The sequence below is a fragment of the Saccostrea echinata genome, unplaced genomic scaffold, assembly GCF_033153115.1.
Source record: "Saccostrea echinata isolate AGI-Se365-2 ecotype Australia unplaced genomic scaffold, CSIRO_AGI_Sech_v1 ptg000047l, whole genome shotgun sequence".
In the NCBI taxonomy this organism is placed as follows: Eukaryota; Metazoa; Mollusca; class Bivalvia; order Ostreida; family Ostreidae; genus Saccostrea; species Saccostrea echinata.
The window spans coordinates 5,090,550-5,107,859 of NW_026889796.1; the positions used below are offsets into that span (position 1 = coordinate 5,090,550).

General features: G+C 32.1%; 1 protein-coding gene across 4 annotated transcripts; it reads left to right on the forward strand.

Moving 5' to 3' along the window:
• Nucleotides 1-621: 621 nt before the first annotated feature.
• LOC133202613 (probable tRNA(His) guanylyltransferase) lies at nucleotides 622-15,402 on the forward strand. 4 transcript variants are annotated; one of them, XM_061338460.1, is made up of 8 exons: nucleotides 622-641; nucleotides 5,789-5,896; nucleotides 8,037-8,190; nucleotides 11,107-11,283; nucleotides 11,748-11,917; nucleotides 14,164-14,252; nucleotides 14,497-14,604; nucleotides 14,940-15,402. In XM_061338460.1, the coding sequence occupies exons 3-8, from the start codon at nucleotides 8,087-8,089 to the stop codon at nucleotides 15,117-15,119; spliced, it is 828 nt and encodes a 275-aa protein (XP_061194444.1). In that variant the 5' UTR covers nucleotides 622-641; nucleotides 5,789-5,896; nucleotides 8,037-8,086; the 3' UTR covers nucleotides 15,120-15,402. The 4 variants fall into 4 exon arrangements, with proteins under 4 accessions (XP_061194444.1, XP_061194441.1, XP_061194442.1 ...); XM_061338457.1 differs by lacking the exon at nucleotides 622-641 and adding an exon at nucleotides 654-732; XM_061338458.1 differs by lacking the exon at nucleotides 622-641 and having other exon boundaries at nucleotides 5,593-5,896.
• Nucleotides 15,403-17,310: the final 1,908 nt, after the last annotated feature.

Here is a 17,310-nt window from a genome sequence, read left to right on the forward strand (position 1 = left end):
GATAGGAACTTGAAAGTTGTTAGAGATTTTTTTTCTGTCCAATTGATTATTTCAATAAAATGTGTTTAAAAAAAAAACGATTGAATTAAAACAAATTACATTTTTCAAACTTAAACCGATCGAAATTTAACTAAACTTATCCCGACTGGAATTTTATTAACTGGAAATGTTTACTAATCTCACAAAAACACTTTGCTGTACAAATATGGTTTACAGATTAATTAAAATTGTTCTTTTGAAAAATTTAAAAATATTATTGTGTAGCTTTTCTTTTAGAAATTCTATAAGTAAAATGTTTCTTGATGATTTTATCTGCAGATTTAAAAAAAAAAATGTTGTTTTCCAATATTTATAAATAAAATGTCTACCTGTCTTTTCTTGACATGACTTATTCGTAACCAAAACAATTTTTCCATTTTCTCTGAAAATTTCATCATTTATGTCCTTGACTGAATTTGGTCCGTTGCCTGGGTACACCACCCCACTCCACCCCCACGTCCCTTTCTTTTTTTCACGAATCATCTTTTTATGAGAAAAATACATCCATACGAAATTGATTGACTTATCCGGGACGCGAGAACTTTACCGTCATAAATTCTACTTCTAGCTGGCAAATAGTGTTTCCTATTGCACAAGGCATGGTAATCGTAATGATCAAACTAATTTGTTAATTAAAAAGTCGTAAATTTAAAATGTATTTTAGAGTGGATGATATTTTGACCGAGTAAACAAGTAAGTGATCATATATGTGTTTTCTAATCCATTTCTTTACTTGTGGAAGTGGATTTTTTTAGGAGTCAGATATATAAGTTGTCAGTTTTTAACAGGTTGGGCACAGTTCCTTTTTTTGAGGAAGTATTACTATAAAACGGGATTATTCCTCTTTTCAGTAATAAAAAAACATTACTGTATACGGGAATTTTCACTCGTTTACTCTCTATTCTCGTGTTTGCTTTGAATAAAAGATTAGTTGCAAGAATATTTTCACATCCTCTAAATATTTTAATCTATTAAGTGTATGTACATGTATGCTCAAAACTACAAAATTTATCGCTGCAAAATGCTGAAAAAGAGTGATGAAATATTTCTACGATATAAATTTCTTACGGAAGCTTATCTGTGTTAAAATTGTGATTAAATATGTTCAGCACTTGCTAACTCATTCATGAAATTATTCGTTCTAATTTAATTTTATATCATTTCTTTCAAAGACATCGTAAAAATAATTTTTTTTATACCACTGCTTCTTTTACAGATGAAAATAATGATTTGCATAATTAGTTGAAATATTAAATTTTAAAAGACCTCTAGTCTTTCAAAGATGGTTTTAGCATGAATGCCCTTATAAGATTCCATACTTTTCATATCATTTATCAACGGGGAAAATTAAAGTAAAAGTCGTGGATTACTGCTGCATGTGAGTTTAAATTCCTATGCATGTTCAAAAGATTCACCTTCACGAAACCAATCTATGAAATTTTCCGTTTTTGAACAAATAATAATATAACTTATAAGGGAAATATTCACATCCGTTTGAAGAATATAATCATGATGTCGTACGATTAAATCTCATCTTACTCCTGTCTGCAGCACCAAAGGACCGAATTTTTTGTCAGATAGGTTGGTTTAATAAAGTTTAAACACATCACATCGTATTTTTCATGCACTTTTTATTTTATAAACAGATTTGGGGCATTTTTTTAAAAATATGACAAAATTTCCCGTATACAGTTATAAAATGTTTTTTATTTATTTACTGAAAAGAGGAATAATCCTGTTTTATAGTAATGCTTTCTCGAAAAAGGAACAGTGCCCAACCTGTTTAATGTATGATCCACTGGTCTTTTAATAACAGTGAATAACAAACACATTTTCATTTGGGTAAAAATTAATTATTTTTTGAATGATTTAATAAACAGATCTGGCACAATCTCTTGATTATGCTTTCATACATGTGACACAACGGGAGATTTGAAAATTTTTAGCTGGAGTTTGGGTCTCAAAACGGGGAATTTTTTATCGACATTTCGAATTGCCAAGGACCAACCTCCCCCTTAAATTAAGGAAGAATTAACTTCTCTCTGACATCAGTATTTAAAAGAAAGGTTTTAAAATCTGTAGAACTGTGTTAAGATTTAAAAAAAAGTATAACATTTGACTTTTTAGTTCATTGAAGTGAAATTAGGTTTATAAAATAAAGTAACTCGTTCAAAATAAGAAATATCAGCAGGGACCTATATACTAACAGTAGTATACACATGATATAGGTCCCTGATATCAGTAAAACAAAAATGTGTTAAAATTTAGTCCTGATTTTGTACAGATTTATACTAATTGTTAGTAACATAAACAAAGGATTTGATGTACCTTATATGTCAGTAATTTGTATTTAAATAGAAATATATACACATCTAGAATGAACATACACTTTAAATTATGTAAATAAAATAAAAAATACAACAAATTAGTGGCTAATGTATTTTTGATGTTTAATGGTTTTAGGAAAACCCTGTAGAGTGATCTATTCCACTATTTATCTTGATATTATTAACAACTACAGTGTATATTTTTATGACCATTGCAGCAGTAGATGTCATAAGAGAATTTTATTAACTAATTACCATGTTCTGCATTCATTGATAAACATCGATGGTCATTTCTGAGCTGTGCATCACTTATTTTTACAACCTTATTATACCACCTCATGTAGCATGTGTAGATTCTATGAAGCTTACTCCAGCTACTGCTGGGAAAATTTAGTGAACTGGAGTTGTTATCTATTCCAATTTCTTTTCACACTGAATAATTATTGTAAACATGATGGTGTCAACAATTAAGTTAAATAGGTTTTCAAAATGTGGAAAAATTGGAAATTACATTGTAATTAAATGGGAGGGCAAGGGGGTTGATATATATATATATATATATATATATATATATATATATATATATATATATATATATATATATATATATATATATATATATATATATATATATCTTGATTTAGCTATTCTAAATAGCTTGATTTAGATATTTTATCATACTTTTTCCTTCAATGTGCAATTTGTTCAGCTTGTAAAAAGAGTCATTGTGAAAATTTTTTTTTTCATTGTGTCCTACTGAGCATCTGAAGTTGTTATAAAAGCTCTTGATGAGGTGGACCAATTTGGATGGAATACCATAATGACGTAGGATGCTCCAAAGGCTATCTCGGTGTATGCTGTCAAATGCCTTTTCAAAGTCCATGAAGTTTACATACAGTTGTCTCTGCCACTCTGTGCACTGCTCTATGATGTTGCGGAGTGCAAAGATCTGGTCAGTACATCCTCGATGTTTCCTAAATCCTGCTTGTTCTTTCCTCAATATAGCATCAACAGCATCTGACATTCTTTTGATGATTATCTTGGCCAGGATCTTACTTGGCACGGACAATAGAGTGATTCCAGTTGTTGCAATCGCTCAGGGTTCCTTTCTTTGGGATCTTGACAATCACCCCTTTACACCAGTCATCAGGTACTTTCTCTCCATCCCACACAGCAGTGGTTGGAGGATGGTGGCTGCTATTCCAGGGTCTGCTTTATATAGCTCTGCATCAAGATTGTCACGCCCTGGTTACTTCCTGTTTTTAAGGGTCTTGACTGCATCCATTATCTCATCTTTAGTTGGTGGGTCAGTGTCGATGTCCAGATCCTCTGTGGCTTCAAGGTATGGCAACTGTTTCATCAAGTGATGGTTGATTAAGTACTTTGCGGAAGTGTTCAGCCCATCTCTCTTCTTGTTCTTCTTCTGTTGTCAGCAGTGTGCTCTGTTTGTCCTTGATAGGTCCTCCTGTGTAAATTTACCACAAACTCGTTTTGTGATCTTATATAATCTCCCTTGCTCTCCCCGTACTGCCGCTTCCTCTGCCTCAGCTACAAGTTGGTCCAGGCTTCTCTCTTGTCACAGTGTGCAAACTTCTTGTTGAAACACCAATGCATATTGACATAGAGATTGTAAAATGCAAGAGTTGTCTTCCTTTTAAGTTATGTCGTTCTAGAAATGGTCTTATCAAGATAGATTGAACTGGGTTTATGAATTATCTTTTAATTTGATTTTCAGTATTTCTGTCAACCTCCATGTTGATGCTGATGTCGTAGATTTAGTCATCAATTTTAAAAAAAATCAATTCATTTTCACTTTTGTTTGGTTTCTCAGCTGTGAAAATTGTACTACACATTTATGAGGGAAAAGAAACCTTTAAAATCAATGTAATATAATTTCTTCTTGTGTAACTGAAATCTGAGGAAAATGATGCCTGTTGCATTGCATGAATAAAATTATCATATATAACTGGATTTCACTGATATTCAATAAATAGTCTTTCTTTTATGTACGTGTTAAACATGTTAAAATGGATTTGAGTACTCCTAAATAATAATTGAGATGGGATTGGGATTTTTATGAAATACAGCAACATAGTCCTCAAATTTTAATTTTAGAAGTTCAGTTACCATGGTTATGTGTAATGAAAGTAAGTGTGTGATTTTTTCTTGAAATTTATTTATTGATAATATGGTTGATTTTTGCTGGACAGTGCAGCCTGTACATATAAAGTGTCTGTATTGATGATGCTCGTAGACTATCGAATATTGTTTTGAATTTTAAAAATTTACTCAATTATGGTTTATATGTAAATATACATGTAATCGCACAAATTTAGCAGTGTGGCATAATAAATGTAAAAGATATTATGTTTATTTTTTTTCAATCTAATGAAAAACGTACTTCTTAGATCCGCGCTATATACACTCTGTGTAAGAAGGTTTATCATGATGAAAAAAACTAAGAGACCATGCAGATCAATTATTTTTACACATTGCAGACATGAATACATACTTATTAATGACAGCTGTAATTACTGATTAATATTTAGACAGACATGGATCCAGGAATTATTTCTGGGGGGAGGGCGGGGGTGTTCTTAACAAGCAAAAAAAAAAAAACTTAACTCTTTTTCCAAATGTATCAAACCCAGAAAAATAAATAAAAATTTTTAAAAAAGTTTAAAAAAGTGCATTTCCCGAACATGAAAAAAACCTATTTTGTGGTAGTGGTGGTGGAGTCCACGTCTTCTAAGGGGGTATAATGTCATTTTTTTTATTCCTTCCGTATATACTTTTAATGACTCTGCAAATTCCAGGAGGGGGGAGGGGTGTTTTTGATCGAGAACCCATGTGTTAAACATGTACTTGACCTCTTCTCAATGAACATAATGAAGTTCTGATATCTTGCTGATAAATCTATAATAACATAGTTGATAATAATTAACTTTAATACAGACTCTTATTTCATTTTGAAATGTGGTTATCAATTTAAATTTGACTGAGGGTATTGATTTGAAGTGGACATAAGTGCCATGAAGATATCCTACCCATTGACCATTGCAATGTTACTTAACCTTTGTATAACATTGTTATGTTCAACACACAGAGGCAGTAAGCCTTCATTTACTTAGTCTTGTGATAAGCCTCGCTGTTCGACCAAAGACTTCTTTGACAAAAATTTAAATGGGCAATGCCTTACCGGCACATTTTATTAATTCCTATTATTACGGGAAATGATAATGTTTATTCTAAATATTTTGGCCAACAGTCTGTTTTCCAGTGCTATCAGATCTAGGCTCATAGATTCAGTCGAGCACAGAAACTAATTTGGCAAAGAGTTATTCCTAATATTTAGCGTTAGAAGGCTTTTGAGAATTTATGAATAGTCTATATCGAGTTGCTAACACCTAATAATATTTCAGTTGTCCTTAAGTATAGATGACAGAGAGGCACGTCGCAACCTGGATATCTGATTGAGGGACCCTCGAGAATTCATACAATACCCTGTTACTAAGTCAACATCTGTCATGGTATGTTTTTTTCTTTATTGAATTATTGAACAAAAAATATTGCATGCTCATCTACCTTTTTTTCTGTATGCATGAATTATGTTGCAGTTTGGTGGGATCCTTCATTGAAGAAATTTATTGATGTTCATAGCTTGTTGATGTATTTTAAAGTCAGCTTTAAATGACTGTAAATGAAGTTGTATACATATGTAGATGTGTACATAATGGGTCCTCGTCCAGCATAAAATGGTTGTAAATTGCAATGTCTTGTACAAAAGATGACATTCCTCTGTTCGTCTTTTTAAATGTAATTCAAGATGTTGACAAATATATACCCCAATAAAATTCCCAAATACCGGGTTGTTGGGCCACTACGATCAAAAAAAAAAATTGTCAGTGTGTGAGCTATACCTTTAAATTTTCCCATATGTGTTGTCACTTCCCTAAATGACCCTTCAGTGTAGATGTGTGTGTAAAGAGAATATTGGAAGGTTTGGTAAGTTTTAATATTTGACTATAGATTTATGGTGTATTTAATTTGCTATTGAGCAGTTTGTGCAGATATTTTTTAAAAATAATTGTTACAATCCACATTGAATAGAATACCAGACAAAGTTCTGTTGCTGGGACTAAATATGGATCCATGTGTACAGTTTTAAAATAGACGTATCTTGAAATTTCTGAATCGTAATGAAATGATTTTATGTCACTATACATGTTATATTTTAGTCTTGTTTCATATATGATAAATGCTATTTGATATATCATAAACTGTATGTGAGGAATTGCATAGTAGAATATATTTACTTCAAATGAATATGCAAGTTTAAAAAAAGTAGGGCAGACATATGTTGCCTGCAATATTCAGTATAATTTATCAATGTAGACAAGATTACTAGTATCTCTTGCTATTTAGCAAAATTCAGTTATTCAGAAGATTTTCAAGCTTTTAATAGACAAAAACACGATAACTAATAAATGTCTTCTCCCTGTTATCTCAGCGCAATTTAATGACATAAGGTTTGGCAATAAAAATTCAAAGTAAAACGCACTGCATGTAAAATATCAGGATAACCCTTGATCAATAAAGAATATATAATACTTATAACATCAATGTCTCACAAATAGAAATAAGATATTTAAAGTGTATATTCCATAACATCATTGGGTAGGACCAGATGTATATCATCCTTACTATAACTTTAAATGTATAATAAATTCCGGAAAGTTGTACAATGATAGTATAATGCTGTAGGGCAGACATTATATAGTTCTAGACATGCAATCTTCAACAATCTTTCACAGACAAGTTTACACCTGACATGGTAGACATTTTCAGTGACATTTCAAGTTTGAATCTTCATAAGTAGTTTGATAGATAATCTACCTGTAGGCACATCCATGAAGAACCTGTTCTGTAATCAATATAACACTTTCCACATTTTGCACCTGTATGTAGGTCATAAACAGATTTAAAGCCAGAGATTCAATGAGATTCCAGTATTCAAAGAGATTGCCTGATTTTCTTCCGTATGTTTAGGAATTCTCTCTCAAAAATTGCCACCAAGAAATTACCAAATAAAATTGCATTTAATTTTTTTTTGTTTTGTTTTTGTTTTGAAAAGAGAAATATTGTAGACATAATCCTGGGTGATAATTAGAGGGAAAATTTTCTGGAATTTGACTTTGAGAATTAAGTAATACTGTTTATGATGTCTAAAAAAAGTTCAAGTGGTAGATTTTTTTCTGCTTAATATAATTAGTGAAATTTTTTTATAGAAAAGTTTTTACAGAAACTCTGAAAAACATACCATAAAAATGTTATGTGAATCTTTTATGGTTAAACATCTGTATTGATTTTATATTGAAAGTCGTTTTCCAACTTTTCCACTGAATTACTCTGAGGTTGTAAATTGTTGATCAGAACCAAATCCAACAAATTCCAGGAAAAAGTCGCTGGAACATTTACCATTGAATTTTGATATTGAGCATTACACTGTATTCAAGAATTTAAATACTGCAGTCAATTCCTTAGCCAGAATCAATTTTTTAATTAAGAGCAAAGAAAGTAATGAGTACCGTTAAAAGCCTACAGCTGGACTAATATGTTATCAATTTATTTCTTATTAGCAATTTCAATCCAATGTCATTTCTTTTGTAGTAAGAATTTCAAAGATGAAGTGAAGTGAAGTGAAGATATTCAGCAGAGAAATGGCAAAGAGCAAGTTTGAGTACGTGAAGCAGTTTGAATCGGAGGATAAATGTCTGCCGAACTGCTGGATCGTTATCAGGGTGGATGGAAAATCCTTCCACAGGTACATATATCATCTTCTGGAAAAGTGAAATATGTTTTATGTCATTTACTAGTATTAACATATTTGATGAGGTAGTTATCCCTTGCATATACAACTCAAACGCTTCATTTAGAACCCCTGATGCATAACTGTATTTCTTTGTAACCAGGTATTCACTAAGGGCACATCAGATTTAAATAGGTTTTACTGTACGTAGTTTGCCACAATATTAATTTTATATGGGCAGTTCTGTGTTCAGACAAAAAACATTTTATTCTCTTCCTTCCTCTTTTAAAATAAAATGTGAGCTTTTGTGACAAAATATCCTGAATTTTTCAGAATGTAATCTTAGTCAATTAACATACAAGGTTGTCCCTAAGAATTGAATTAGCAGGGGACATTAAAAAAGTAGAAGGAGCATTAAAAAGTAGAGGGGGGTCTGGGGTTCCTCCCCTAACATGGTGTTGAGGGGAATACCAGAGTAACCAGGGGGATAATGTCTTCATAGGCAGAGAAATTAGGGACAACCCTGAACATAGCTTTAGCTGAAGCCAGACATAGCACTGAATTGTTTAGTACAAAGAAATTGTCATTCAAACAATTGTATTAAGGAATTTCTTGGACATATATTTATGTGAATGTTGTTAATAATAGTTGTGAATTAAAAACAAGTTTAAGAAGTGTGCAACGTGCACAATCCATTATAGTACTTCACCATGATGTAAATTCTTTTATGTGTAAGGTTTCTACACTTCCTACTGTCTCGGCATTTACAGAGCTTTGCATAATTAGGGACATAGTCAGGGTTTGTTGATGTGGATGCTTAACAAAGAATGGGGGGAAGGGGGAGGACAGCCTTAAACATTATACATTCCCCTTCTGGAGAGGGACCACTGACCAGGGAATAAGGCCCCAAACACTGATTACCATAATTTGAAATACTGATAGCATGTTTTATCAGCATCTTTGATAATCTGTCTCTGTCTTTACAAAAATTCATAAAGACAGCATTAATAAATATGGCAGTATGTGTGGTTATCATTTGAAGTACTAGACATCTGAAAAATCTCCTTGTTTGTTTTATACCCTGATCCATTACAATTTTCAGTTTTGTTGATCTTGAGTGTTATGACACATTTTTTTTTTAGCTGTACAGATCGATCCATTTAAATTTTTGATTGAATGGCCTAAATATGTAAAAATCTGCCCTCACATCCTAAACCCTCATTAAATCTTACGGCATATTAAAAGTGAAGGGCCTTGGATGTAATATTATTGAAGGAAAGAGATTGATTAATTCTACCTGGCATTTATCCAGAGGTGTGCCATTTAAAAATTCTGTGTGTTCCAACATGACATAATGGATCAAACAGAAGATTCCATCTTTTAATTCCAAGTTTATCTATGCTTATATACCCATTTTGTGCTAGAGCAGAAAAAAGTCCAGATAAGAACATGGAAAATATGCTAAAGTTCTCATTGTGATATATTTAATGGCTTAAAATTAGGATATGAAATACAGATTTAACTTAAGCCATAAAGAATTCTAATTGAGTTGTATATTAGCTGTTAAAGGGACAGTTACACCCATAAATCACAATTTTTCAATATGGAGGCATATTTTTCCTTTATAAGCAAATTCAGGCTGAAGAATCAAGTAGGAATATTATGGCATCATTCTGCCAGGTCTTACTGCCCAATGGCTTGAACAAAATTGTCTTCACTTTCTAATATTCAAATTGTTATACTTGCTTTTAAACTATGCACTATTTTCAGTGATGCATTAAAGCCCTGACTGCTTTCTTTTCATATTTTTTTGAAGTCGAAACAAATTTAAGAAAAAACAAAAATACAGATACACCGTACAGGTGTACATGTAATGATGTAACTATTATTATTATACTAGTGTCACAAAGTGCAGCAATGAAAAAACAGAACTTTAATCTTGAACTTTAATTGATCTGCTCCCTTTGTATTCAATTTTATAGACTTGGGTAAATGTGTATATTATGCATACTCTGATAACAGTAGAAAAGAACAAGTTATAAAAACTATTTCTTGACAAAAAGTATTCTTATCCAATAATTGAAGTAGACAATTTTTTTTTAGTATCAGTCATATGTTGAGTACACTTACTCAGTTATACTCTTTTAGGAATGCCTTTTTAAAGGCTTTACTCAATACTGTGCAGTAGTAATGCCCGAAGTGCATAATTACACTTCTTAAATAAGGCTTTTCCAATTCTTTATATGGTTAGTGTCCACCCAAAAATCAAAAACCTATCTTTTTATCAGGAAGAAAAACACAGAACACTAAAAAAAAACACAACAGTAATGAATATATGAGTCTATTAGTACCATTTAAGAATTTCTTAGATACAAAACCCAATATTTGACCCAAAACTTTAGAAGAATTTAATTAGGAATGAAATGTTGATCCTTGTAGATTTAAAAGCAATAAGATTTTTGTATGTGTGGATTTTTTTTTTTTTTTTTTGTATATTTAATTTTTCGTTCTCAAAAACCAATCTGTCCAGGAATGTTACATGTGAACATAGAAAAAACTTGGAATGGCCTAACCATGTGTTCACAGCTTTGCACTTCTGAAAGTTAAACTTCTGAATCAGTATCTTGAAACTTGACATATCAAAATACTGCACCAGGTACCCGGTATATATATCTGAGTGGACAGGTGATTCTGACTTTATTATAACATACAACCTCCATATCTCAAACATTTGGATATCTTGGGATTTTTTTTTTCAACAGTCCCTCCTTGACTATTTAGGTTTGACTGTAAAATTATAATAATAGACATATTTTACAAAAGGGCAGTAATCATTGAAAAGGAAGAATATATTTTATTATTCAATAGGAAGATTTCTTATTGAAATTCTGTCAAAATGTAATAATCATGTTAATTATCTTATTCTAACAGATTTGCAGATGTCCACCACTTTGTAAAGCCCAATGATGACCGAGGTTTGAACTTGATGACTCGAGCTGCCCAGTGTGTTATGGACGAATATAAAGACGTGGTATTCTGTTATGGACAAAGTGATGAGTACAGTTTTGTCTTCAAGAAAAACACCAATGTCTTCAACAGACGTGGAAGGTGACCAGATGCTTGCTATATTTATAAGATTACGATGATGTGTTTTGCATGTACATGTACTATGCCAAAACAGTCAAGGTTTTCACACAAAGTGCATGACCCAAGCTTTTATTTTAGCATAGTACATGTTTAATTATGCAAAAAGCAACATTGGTTTTCCTTTATTTTACTGACTGTTTTGTGTTAATCTGTGAGTACATGTACAGTGTATATAAATTGCTCATTTTCTTTCAAAATTATTCGCTAACAGTCTTATCTTGCTATTTCCTTAAGCAGACATGAGCAGTCATAATAGTTATCAGAGAGCTATGCACTTTTTCACTTTGTGTAAAAATGCTTTCACTACTGTTGTATAATAGTAAGATACAGTATTGTTCAGCTGTATATGATTTATTATATGTACATGTAGAAGCAATTTTTTTTAAATTACAATTTTTTTTATTTTTTATTTATTTTTTTTTCAGTAAAATAATGAGTAATGTGGTCAGTCTGTTCACGTCTTCCTATGTATTTTACTGGCCCCGATACTTCAACACACAGGCCATGCAGTACCCACCAGCCTTTGATGGCCGTGTTGTCTTGTATCCAAGTGACAAAAATCTACGAGACTACCTGTCATGGAGGCAGGCAGATTGTAAGTCTAAATTAGACTTAAGTTACAGATAGGATATACGAGTATACATGTACATTTATTTTTGTTCAGATTTATACAGGTAGACTACTTATGTTTACCAATAGACTGCAAGAGTACAGATGGCCAATGTTAAGGAATTTACAGTTAAATTTATCTAATCTGGATGTTGTGTATTCCAAAATCTTGCCTAATGCAATGTAAACTTTAAGTCCCTTTCAATAATTCAATTGTTAAAAATGTTGTTTAATCTTGAATGTTGTATAATCCAGTCAATTTCTATGGAACCAGAGGTGCTCGGATTAGACAAGTTTTACTGTACTCTCTTAGTTTTGTGCAAACAAATATGTACTGAAACACAAAAGAAACGCAACAAGCAATAATTTACAAATATTTGAATTTTTTATCTAATGATTTTTAAAAATGAATACAGTAAGGTAAAACTCGATTTATAAACATCAGAGATTTGATAAAAATGTTAAATTATAATCTTTTAACTTTAGAAAGTAACACATGAATGTTATAACACCCCCCACCCTGGCCATTCAATTACAGCGTGCAAGACTGCCATGTAAAACAGTTGCAGCTTGATTTCTACCATACAGTAGGTTCATCAATATCGAGGTCTGAGCAAAAGAAATATTCTTTGCCATTTTTAAATGCCTGTTTTTCAGATGATGAGGTTAAATTTTCTCTAGCTCAAGCACAGTGTTGTAACCCTTGGACTTCCGGTACAAGGACTGTCTGTCATGCTAATGATACGTAAGAGCCTGTTGAGGCGTAATGTGTTGCATATTTGCATCTGCAACCCTCCATTACCTTTATTTTGATATTTTCCAGCTAGAGCAATGGAAATACGTACTTAAGTCATTTTTAGCTTACCTGAGCTGAAAGCTCAAGTGAGTTTTTCTGATCACCCTTTGTCCGTCCGTCTGTCCTACCGTCTGTAAACTTTTCACATTTTCAACTTCTTCTCAAGAACCACTGGGCCAATTTTAACCAGACTTAATACAAAGGATCCTTGGGTGAAGGAGAGTTTAAATTGTTAAAGTAAAGGGCCAAGCCCCCTTCAAAGGGGAGATAATCAAGAAAAGACAAAAATTGGGTTGGGTCATTAAAAAATCTTCTCAAGAACCACTGGGGCAGAAAAGCTGAAACTTATGTGGAAGCATCCTAGGGTAGTGTAGATTCTAAATTGTTCAAATCATGACCCCCTGGGGTAGGGTGGGGCCACAATAGGGAATCCAAGTTTTACATTGAAATATGTGGTGAAAATCTTTAAAAATCTTCTTCTCAAGAACTATTGGGCCAGAAAAGCTGAAACTTATGTGGAAGCATTCTTGGGTAGTGTAGTTTCTAAATTCTTCAAATCATGACCCCCGGGGTAAGGGCGGGGCCACAATAGGGAATCCAAGTTTTACATTGAAATATGCAGAAAAAATCTTTAAATATCTTCTAAAGGACCACTGGGCCAGAAAGGCTGAAACTTATGTGGAAGCATCCTGGGGTAGTGTAGATTCTAATTGTTCAAATCATGACCCCGGGGGGAAGGGCGGGGCCACTATAGGGAATCCAAGTTTTACATTGAAATATGTAGTATAAATCTTTAAAAATCTTCTTCTCAAGAACCACTGGGTCAGAAAAACTGAAACTTATGTGGAAGCATTCTAGGGTAGTGTAGATTCTAAATTGTTCAAATAATGACCCCGGGGATAGGGTAGGGCCACAATAAGTACTACAAGGGGGGAAATCAGGTGAGAAACAGCAAGGCCAAAGTTACTCAGGTGTGCGTTGTGGACCATGGGCAGAGGCCTTGGCATCGCTTATGGAAAAGAAAGGAGAATTTATTTTTCGTAACATTGCTTCATTACTTATGATGGACAGATACAAATTCTTAAAACCCCATATTATTGCCAAATATTTTGTTGAACATGCAATTTTTTATTTCTGTTAAGCGGACTCGAACTTAACTTCCAGTAATGGTATGAAAATCATTCAACCATTAAATTACCAATATTTACAAAGTTGAAGATGTCCTTACTTTTTAGATACAAAATTTTATCTTATATATAACATTTCCCCCTAAAATAGGATGTTGTGTTTCTTTTGCGTTTCAGTATATTTTATCTATTGGTACAAGCAAATGGGTACATCTTTTCACAATTAACCTTGAAACATTGTTGATATCAAAATTTTGAACTGTTTACAAAATCTGTTTTTTATTAAGCACATGTCAATCATATTTTTAGGTCACATCAACAATTTATATAACACTTGTTTCTGGAAGCTGGTCCAGGAAAGAGGCTTGACTCCTGCTCAATCTCAGGAAAGGTTAAAGGTCAGAACTATGTTCAATCACTATATTATTTGTACATGTATATGAGCATTTTCATCAAATCAAAATGTGTGAATTAAGTTTTGATACCAAGATATCTCATACAATAAACTCAAGAAAACGGTGCTAAAATGTCTTCTTTTTAATTTCAAATGTAATATATTGTATTAAACCAAATTTGTTTTAATATTACACCAGAAAAGAGAAACTTGATATTTATTTTCATGATTGTTTTGTTGGCTTTCAGGGGACCTTATCAAGTGATAAAAATGAGATATTATTCAATGAATTCAACTTGAACTACAATAACTTGCCAGAAATGTATAGGAAGGGGACTGTGATTATTCATCAAAAGGTTTGACTAACATTTATACACTAAATTACTCTTTTTTTTCCATCAGGAAAATTTCATTGATGGCCAACAGAAATACAAGACATACTGTACTGATAGTAACTGTAATAAAAAAATATTTGTAATACAGTTGTACATCTGTACGCAATTACTTCAATTTTTTTGGTCACCTTAGGTATGATTTGTATAATGAATATGTTGAATAAGACTGAATTGTGGGTAATTCACACATCTGTTATTCATGCCTTAGTATCACAGCAAGTAGAATAAAGTGTTAGAAACAATTTTTTGACCCTTCAACTGTATTTTAGATATTTTCAATTTTGTTTATATTTCAGGAAAAAGAGCTGGACTCAAATTCTTTGTCACCTCTGGAAAGAAGTCCTCGGAACTCTGTCTCCTTTAGTTCACAAGGCGACTATATTCCTCGTACACGGGTCCAGATACTCCATTGTGACATCATTAGTGAAAAATTCTGGACTGAACATCCTCAAATTCTAGATGGAATCAAAAAGTAGTCAATGTACTTTGTGTTAAATGGGAGATAACTCTGCAGCTTTAATATGCTTGAAATACATGTCAGAGAGGTGAAAGTGAAAACTTAGTGTTAACCTAGGCAGCCATAATGAGTGCTTGTGATGCATCGTGATCATTGTGGGAGCCATTTTTTGTCTCATTTTGTACAAAGTTTATATTAAACTTCTTTGTATTTATTTTAATGTGACGTTATACTCAATTACGCAATAATATTGTTGACAAAGTTTTCTTAAATATCTTTTAAATATATATGTGAATCATCAATACCAGTCTTATGTTGTGCTACTACTAATCTTCCATTCCTGGATAGTCATTGTGTATCATCCCACTGGGAAAGTGTACAAAATATTTCCAAGAAAACTCAGAATAAATCAGAATTTATGAAAACTTGGTTTGATTGGACAATTGAAAAAATTGTCATACATAAAGCAGAAAGTAAAAGTGCCCTAGAACTGTTAACCATTCTGGGCATTATTCATAGGTACACATCAAATCTAAATTTGATAAATACAGGGTTCGAAATTCACTGTATACAACTCGCAAAACCCGAGTTAGAATTCCCAAATTGCGAGTTAAAAATTAGGTAACTCGCAAAAACTTGCGAGTTGATTTTTTTGCATTGAAACTGTAGCAAAATTATATAATATGACAGAATACAATGCTTTTGATTTAAATCAGTAGTTTGAATAAAAGTCACACTGTAGTTGTATTTTGTGTATTGTACAGTAGTCACTTTTTCCTTAAGTTACATGTATTTAATTTATATAAATTTAACTTTATATGAAAATTGCGAGTAGTCTTATAAAATTGCGAGTTCACTTTCTTGGTACTCGCAATTATTTGCAAGTTGTAGTTTTAGGGAGTTTCTAACCCTGGATAAATACTGTGCTTTTTCTGTCCATTTGTGTATATATTTTGTGCATGTACTTATCACCTCTGTAATTCTAAAGTTGCCTCAAAAAATCATCAAACCTTAAACATTGCTTTTAGAATTGTAAATAATTTTATGTCATGACTTTGAATCTTGTCATATCCTAAAGGTCAAGGTCATTAATTATGAGTTTCTTTTGAAAAGCTCTTATCTGTTGAGTTACACTGCTTGGTCAGGTTAAAATATGTTACCGTGACTTAACATCACATCAAAAAGGTCAAAGTCGTGCCTGCTACCGAGATGAAATTTTACTCTGCTCAAATATGTATCTCTAAAGTCACATTTATGAGTAAAGGACTTCATATTTTGACTATGTGTTGTCATGACCAGAACTTGAATTCATTTCTCAAATGTCACAGTCATTCTATTAGTTGACGTAAATATTGCCTAATCTACATGTATACCTCTTGGACCAGTATTTCTGGCAGAAATGGGAATGACTTGATACTTCACACATTGAAGCAAGTGGTGTGTCTTGACTATAACTCAAGGTCAAACATAAAGGTCAAGGCTTTTCAGCAGTTGAGATGAAAGTCTTTGTTAGCCCGTTTCAATTGAGGATGAATTGATACATTACATTTTTGTATTTTATTTTCTTTCCAGTACTGTATATAACCTTTCTAAATTTATTCCTCAGACTTTCTATGGAAGTAATTTTTTTAAGGAGAAGGGTTATATTTGTTGATTAATAACATTTTATAATTTCATTTTTGGAAAGACACTCTTAGGGTGCAAATGGAAAAAAAGGCCTTTTGATTTCATTATTCATCGTTGAAAATTCATGGACAAGGGTTGGCCACATGATATGAACCTCTGTGGAATCTTCCAATCTTAAATGAATTTCTACAAACACAGGGTCAACATAATAGCTAATTGTTTTGTGTTTCAACTTACTCTCTTCTAAAAGTATTGTTTATCATATCCTAGAAGTTGCGCACAACTGTATGAGATACATACAGTTTGTAAAATAAATACATGGTACTCTTTGTATGACAAATAAAAAGTGTATATGTTTTTTTTTTTTCCTTTTATTGATGTAGCACTTTTACAAGAAAAAAAAATCAATGCTTTTCATTCATTTTCTTGATTACACAATGCATTCATGCTGTCAATATAATAAAAACAAAGATTGTCAATAATCAACCATTAAATATATATTCAAACTAACACTAAAACATCACAGAAACTTCTATGTTATCAAGACTGTTCTGACAAGATGTTATACCTGATATAAATGGTAT